Below are 8,475 nucleotides of genomic sequence, written 5' to 3' on the forward strand. Positions count from 1 at the left end.
ACAGCTATATATACATGTATATATATTACATAAGATTTAGACATGACATAATTTAACAAATTATTTTGAAACAAATCAGTTACCAACAAAAAGTATGATCACTGTACAGTACATACAAAACAAAATTTCAGGCAGTATATGCAATATGTTTTAGAATATGTAAAAATTTTAAGGAAATATAGGCTATTATTTTTTCAGATCTTGTAATGAGTAAGCTTCCCAAACAAAAAACAAACAACAAAAAAATTATGACTTCAAAAGTATTTTAACCATTTGTATTTTAAAACTACCAGCCCTAAAATTAAAAAGCTGGGATAAGCATCTGTAACATATATGACAAGAGACTAATACCATTAATATATAAGAAGTATCCAGAGATCACTGAAAAAAAAGATAGACAACCAAACTAAAAACTAAAGAAGAGAATATATTTTGATTTTCTTAAATAATGACGTGTAAAGTGGGGTGGGGTGGGAGCAGTATACCAAAATAGATCTTAAAAATGCAGAGCCTAGAGTCCTACATACTAGCATCCTTTTCTAAGATGAAAATGTGTAACTTGGAAGTAATGTATATCCATTAATTTGTTTATATATAATTTATTTTGTATTCTTATGTCTAACCTCTATACCAGAATTAAAAGTGATTTACATATCACTGACACAGTATTAAAGTATTCTTTGTCTACATTAAGTTTTCTAGCCTATTTTATACTTTCATATGCTGTCACATTGCTGTTCAGCATCCTTTTCTTCATTTACTCTTTAGAATCTATAGTCCATACTAATTTTATAAATAAAAATAGCCAAAATATGTATGAGTGTTGTTTGGCAATTATAAATCAGAATTAAGCTTCTAAGACAGGGTACTGAAGAAGCCGTGTTCCTGCAATCAATAAAGTAGTTCCAGTCCATTAAAATCTCGACCAATTTTAATACCTACCAGTTCCTTTGCTTAGATATGGAGGCTTAAAGAACTTCACAACACCATAGACATTGACAATCATACCACCCTTAAGTTCATTCAAAGGTGTATATACATAACGTGTCGCTGGAACCTAAAGGGAGAGAAGAAAATGAATATATCAATATTAAGCATTTATATTTTAGACTCATGTTATGATCAAATTTGTAAATTGTAAGAGCCATTTAACTGCATTTTTTTTTCCTTTTAAGTGTCTAAAGAGAGGCTGTAGCCTGAAAAAGGGAAATGCACAGCTTAAAAAGTTACTATATAAACTACTAATACTAGTTTTTCTTAGAAATGACTTTGATTATAAATGGTGTGATTTGTACACAATTCTAAGAAATGCAGCTTAAGAGATTTTGGTTTTGGTTTTAAACCTTAACTAATATCACTTCAAAACTTGTAAAGCTCTCTCTCTCTCTACATATATATATATATATATTTTTCTATACTGTTATAAGATTTTACTTAGACCGAAATAAAGCCAGGTTTTAAATATAAATGGTTTAAAGACATTAAAAATGGTAATAAAAGAAAAAATTTCTGAAATAACTGTACATTGTTTGGAAAGAAAAGGGAAAGTGATTTATAAGGATATATCTATATATTAGTCAATCCATAAGAGTTCAGACATCTTGCCCTATCTATCACCTACCCATCCCACCCCCAATTAGAAATAAGGTTACCTATAATACTGTGTTAAAATTTTTTAAATGAAATCAAAATAAATTAATTGGCTCTTTCAAAGAAGTTGATCCCTCAAGTCAAATACAAGAAGGGCAAGGCTTAGAAATCTCTTCAAATCTTGATATAAAAAAATGTTGTAGCTCATCAATGACGAAAGAAGAATGGTCACCATATGGGACAGAAAAGAGAAGATATGCACTCAGATGACAAAATAACTGGATCCAATATATTATCTTAAGAAGTATCTCCGTAATATAGAGATGAATGAGGAAGGCCAGCATAGATCAATGACCATAACCATTATGGTCATCCAAGTAATGTACTTGCTAATTCATGACCAACGAACAACTTCTTAACTATAATTTGGCTTTCCATGTAAATAAGCCAGTATATGTGTGCACAGCAGCTAAGTTATAATCCAATAGTTTAGAATAGCTGGGCTTTCTGAAAGACCATTTTTGCCAAGTTCAGAGGCTCTTTCATTTACTTCTGCCTTATTTATGAGTTTATGGATGTATTAAATATTTGAAGCTAACCTATTTATAATAATTTTGAGAAATACTAATACTGAAGCCTAATTCACACTTATATAAAAAGTGCATCAATCCTTTTATTGAATATAATTTCCCTAAATCACAAACTCAAATTATACTATTACAGTATTATTCAGAATTTAAAATCCGTATCTCATAGTCATTGTCAACTAGAAACAAGTCCCTAGACTTTGTCTGTTCATTAGAAACTAAAGGTTTAAGAACATAAACTTTATATTAGCTTCTTTCTAGTTTCACTCAGCTACAAGTAGCTCACCTATAAAAACAGGAAACTTCCTATTGCTAAAATTTTATAAAATACTAAAAAGATAAAAAAGCAAAATGTATAAGTATAATAAACTTCTTTACTTAAAATTATATAATTCAGTACATAATAATCTGTTTAAATGGAAGGTGATTAAAAACAAAAGAAATACATTTCCCTAAGGTTTAAAAGTAGTAAAAATTCCAGTGCCTTCACACAATAAAACATTTTTTCCAATTTAGTTTTATGTATGTAGTTTATGCAAAATAACAGCAGATATTCTAGACAACAAAACAACCAGATATTAATTACTTGGTAAATGTAGCTCAAATGTAACACCAGATATCAACAAAGTGTAGATTGTTTTCCCACTGTATTTTTGATACTATTTTTAAATCAGACTATAAAGTAGATCAAATATATATGTAATGTGTATATGTGTAGCTATGTGTGGAGATGTATATTCATATTCTACATTAAACTAAATATCTTACCAAAGACATTGATTCTGTAGAAAAATCTATTACGGATTTAACATAAACCTGAAAAAAAAAGAAGGGCTTATTTGTTTACAAATGACTTCCAATGTGATTACAGATCTTTAATTGTAGTAAAACTACACACTTAACTATATAATATTCAAACTCACCAGAATGGCATAAAGTTACAGCTTACAAGTTAAGAGTGACATGTGTAAAGTTGTCTAAGCTAAGCTTCAGCCTAATACACTAATTTTAATATCACAGGACCACCCCTAGCCCATATAACACCCTTGTGCATGCTAGAAACAGCCAGGCAGATGTTGGCTTGCAAGCACATGGCTTGACACAACTCTACATCTCTGCCTACTAGCCTTCACCAAACAGGTTATCTCCAAATGTGTGTGTTGAGAGTAGGAGGTGGGGAAGGAGGATAGAGGAGGTGAAGAGAGACAGGATGAGCAATTTAAATTGATCAAAGGTCCCTTGATCAATTTAAAGTGAAATCAAGTAGACTGTCAAAAGGGGCTGATGGTGTAAGTGCAAAAGAATAACATCAGGTCTAGAGTGTCTGTGAAGTTTTAAATTTTCATCAATAAATAACTCTTTTCTACCTGGAGTCATGCTAAACACAAAGCCAAGAAAAGAATTTCTATTTTTTAAACTTAAAATACTAAAATAATTCAGTCAGACTAAATAGTTTATCTGCAGATTTACAGAAATACTACCTCAATTCCATCACCTAGGTCATTAAAACCATAATATGAAGAAACTAAAAGATACATGCTTACATAAACAGTTGATTTGAAGTCCTCAAATGCTTTCAAAAATAAGCAATGTTCACCATCTCTGTTTGCAGATGACGATGATGACAAAACAATAAATCCAGCCACTGCAATGGTGTCCTGCATAGAAAAAAAATGGTTTTAATTATCAAAGTATCTATAATTCTAAATACCATTTAATCCTTATTTTTATTATTTAAAAATGGAAATCATTCCTATAAAATGGAAAACTGGTTAGCCTGAACATGTTTAATGCTTTCTAAATATATGATGGAGCCTACCACCTCCTTTAAGAGAGTATCAATATTACACCCAAAATAGGTAGTATAATGCCCCACCCAAAATAGGTAGTATAATGCCCCACCCAAAATAGGTAGTATAATGCCCCACTGCATGGACCAGGAAAACACTAACTAAATCACTTAGAAAATTTTATTTAGTGGAACTTCAAAAAAAAAATGTTTATCTCAATTTATGTCAATAAGTTTACACAAATAAACACAATGAAGAGAAAACAGATGATCCAACAGTATTGAAAATAGCATTCAAATGAAACAATCTCAGATTTGAGAGACTACATTGAGACATGTCAGTACAAAAACTCCACATTGTTACAAAGCTAATACATATGCCTATAAAGGGTATGAGATATTAATAAGAAATTTCTATTTATAGAATAAGAATAAAGATTTTTCTTTCTACTTAGGTTTATAATAGCAATAAGAAGCCATTCTCCATTTATTCCTGCCTCTCTCATTCTTTAATTAAATCTCCCTTATTTTTCAAATACTGGAGCATACACACTCAAGAAGTATTATCTTGCTGCATTATGTATATATAATATATGACATTATATAATACAATATATATGTAATATATATTCTTACTCCTGCATTATATAATCTTACTCCTCTAACTTTACCACCAAAATCTTAAAATACATAGACATTCCTGGGCTTTAGGCAGCTTCCTCCACTAATCTTAATCTCTACCAAGTGGAAATCTTCTGCATTACTCATTTTTGCTTTGCGCATACAAGGGTCTGGTGTCAATCCTCAGGATTTTCTATTTAGATCCATTAAGTAAGCTATGAGCACCCTGAAGACAGGGATCTGCTTTGTATTTACAGGGTTTGGCAGAAAGTAAGCCTTCTATAAACAGTCTGTGAATCAATGGAAGGATCTTATATTGCCTTTCTAAAATCTCTGGTCCTACCAGATATTTTAGCTTTGCAAATTTCTGCACTTTTTTCTTCTTCACGTGAGACTGCCAACACAATTGTGTTTGTACTGATAATGCTAAATAACTGCAATGCTTCATTGTTAGATGGGAGAAAATTTTCCTTTTCACTGAATATTTTCTGTTTCTACCATGTTTTAGGCAATGTTAAAAGGGAATAAACAGTAAGACTGCTCCTGGAAAAATTACTTTTACAGACTAAAACATATGCAATGCTTTCAATTTACCTCAGACCAATACATTTTGATTTAAATGAAAAATTAAGATTTTAGTCAAAGATTTAAAGTTATTTAATCGAACAAGAAAATAAATGAGTCATAGGTTTATCAGTTCTAAATTTTCTTACAAGTACGCACACATGTAAAGAATAACCCTACCTCATGTTATTGTCTATTTTACTTAAAATTGTCTTATATATATTATATGGAAAGAAATACACTAAGTGCAAGTGTTAGCAGTACAGATGCACATTTTTTTATTTTTCTGTATAATCTTAACTTTTTTAGAATGAGTATTTCTATTATGATGGAGAAAACATTTTAAATAAAAGGATAAGTTAATAAAAGCTGAATATCAGCGTAAGAAAAATTTTTCAAAAGTCTATTCGAGTTTGACATCAACAAAATTCAGCAAAGTTATAACTCTCTACCACACATTCAACATGTAAACCAAAAATATTTAACAAAAGAAAATAACGTATTTATTTATAAGCATGAATTTATATTTGAATATACATATACAAAGTGCATTGAAGGCCCTCAGTGATGTCATCCCAACTGACCCTGCCTGATTTATCTCCATATACTTCCATTCGATACTATACACATCAGATTCTCTCATATACCTACTGCTTTTCCACATATACTATGTGCTTATTCTAAGACCCCACTCATAATAAATAGCATTTTTCTCTTTTGCACATATTTAACTCTATCTTTTAAAGTCTGGGCTGTAAAGGCTTCTTCTTTGTGAGGTTTGTATTAGATTTTTGTTTCTCCCAGAAAACTAATTCTTCCTTCCTCTGACCTCTCCAATGCAGCATTTTAATTTTCACTTTTTGTGTTATTTATAAACCCTTCTTAATGTTTTTAATGCCCTTAAAACTGTAAGATCCTTGGGACTAAGAATAATGTATTCACCATCTGTATATCCCATACAAGTGTCTGGCAAAGGCTTCTATTCACAGTCAGTGTTCAACAAGTATCTGTTGAATAAATTAAGTAATACCGCTAAAATTGAAGTACAGATCTAAACACAAGCGAGAAAAAAAAATAGCTCTTAAGATTCAGTTCCCATGGATTTAAAAATCATAATGGCTTTTAAATTAATGCACATATACAGAGAATAAGAAAGATAAATGTGTAATAGGCAGTATTAGTTTGTATAAACATTCATTACTGAGTTGAAAATGAGATTTAATATATATTGTTCTTGTATGCTAACTATAATTGAAAAAACTCATTGAATTGTATAATGTAAATACAAGCAACTAATTGTCTACTATATTTCAATAAAGCTGGGGGCGGGGGAGGGAAAAAATGCATTGTTCTAAGTTTTAAGCTTCTGAGAAGAGCATACTGAAGCCACTCAAAGAAGACGGTGAACTACACATTCAGTGCTAAGAGTATATTCCGCTATATCAGAGTAGGTGTTTATCTCAATCCACTAACAAAGTATTAGGGAACCAGCCTGAGAATACTATGCCACTGAAAGCTATAAGGCTTTATCAATATTTGTGCATGAATGTTATAAAAGTGAAAACACATTTGGTCTAACTGAAATATCTGAACTAACTCAGGATACTCAGATTATCAGCAAATGGTAGTGTCTACACTACCCTGTCACGGTGTCTTAAAAGAGTAAGCCCTTGTCATTAAACAATTTCCTGTTTAGTTCAGCTAACATGAATATTTCTACAACCAACCAATTTCAAAGAAAACTGATAAAATTAATAGTCTTTTTAACGTACATCAGTATTCTTTAAAAAATCAATAATTAAAAGGCAAAAAATCAGATAATTTATCTGTACATTAACAAATACAGTTTTCACATGCTAATAATGTCATAATGAAGAACACAATTAGTGGTGGAAATAAAAAAGCAAATAGGTGAATAACAAAAAATGTAAACCAATAGACTACTGTACTAATTTGCTAATTTTTAATAGACAATATATCAAAAATTCTTAAGTTGCTACACTTAATGAGCACAAAAAGGGCACAGAAAACGTAAAACTGCTAATCCAAAAGGCAAGACAGGTTACCATATCTTAAAACACTGTTAAAGAGTGAAAGGGTACAGGGAGAAGCCAGGGATCTCATGTCACCAATAGTGTGGTGATTGATTGAAAATAGATAGTTTTTTATCTCTAAGATAAAAAATGTATTTCGTGGTATTAGCATTTTTTGGATCATTTAACAGCAAGGACATAATAGGAAGTAATAATATATGTAACATTAAGCACAAAAATCAAAATCTTTAAATCTAAAAAATCACTATATAATCTGATGTCCACCCATCTCATTAGCTACACACTGGGTGACTCACTCTGGAATTCCTCCTTTTCACAATTCTTTAGCATTCAGGATCTTCACTCAGGGTCTTTGAATATGCTGTTCTTTCTTACTGATCCACACTCCTAGTACCCCTGTGCTCATTCTTTCTGCTATCTTCCTCATTCTGCTACTCAATCTTCTTAGTTACATATTACATCTGATTAAAATAATTAATTTCATAATAGTTACATAATTCCATTCTTCTCCACTGAACACTGTTCCATAATGGCAAGGTCCATAACTCTTATTCAGTAGTCTGTGACATCTAGCAAAGACAGAGACATTCAACAAGTGCTTAGACAACCAAATGAATAACCAAATCCGAATATGAATATATAGAGAATACCTTCACGTAATCTGAAATAAAATAAGCTGTACGACTACTACAAAACTTCACTTCATAGAATCTTAGCATTTTAGAAACTGAAAAGGACCTTAGAGATCATGTAACCAAACACCTTCGTTTTTGTAGATAAGAAAATAGGGACCAGAGAGGATAAATGAATAGCCGAAGGTCATATACAGCTAATTATAGATCAAGTCAAGAATCCAGATCTCTCAACTTCCAAGAAAGCATTACTCTACATCCTTTTTCAGAACTAAATCTTATGGAAATGGGACCAATGTATTAATAAATGCCTATAATTTTGAGTTTTTTTTTTTTTAATATTTTTTAGGTGAGGCAACTCTTGGTTGACCTCACAGATTGCAAGGACCTTGTCCCCTTACGATCCCTTATTTTTTTTATTTTTTACGCCTACATCACCTTTCTAGGTGATCTCCCATCCAAGTACTAACCAAGGTCTTTCTAGGTGATCTCCCATCCAAGTACTAACCAAGCTCGATCCTGCTTAGCTTCTAAGATCAGACAGGATCGGGCTTGCTCATGGTAGCATCGCCGTAGACCTGAAATTTTTGTTAAAATATTTTTTAAACTTTCAAAATACTTTGGAAAAATCTTTCCTC

The 8,475-nt window shown here is 31.2% G+C and overlaps 1 protein-coding gene across 1 annotated transcript in view; it reads right to left on the reverse strand.

Moving 5' to 3' along the window:
• Nucleotides 1-8,475, reverse strand: part of POT1 (protection of telomeres 1) — a 90,633-nt gene that overhangs the window by 69,795 nt on the left and 12,363 nt on the right. Inside the window, 3 exon segments of the mRNA XM_023528887.1 lie at nt 943-1,057; nt 2,946-2,993; nt 3,722-3,835. Of these exon segments, the coding sequence (XP_023384655.1) occupies nt 943-1,057; nt 2,946-2,993; nt 3,722-3,835 (277 nt within the window).

Source organism: Pteropus vampyrus, unplaced genomic scaffold (genome assembly GCF_000151845.1).
Source record: "Pteropus vampyrus isolate Shadow unplaced genomic scaffold, Pvam_2.0 Scaffold33, whole genome shotgun sequence".
Lineage (NCBI taxonomy): Eukaryota > Metazoa > Chordata > Mammalia > Chiroptera > Pteropodidae > Pteropus > Pteropus vampyrus.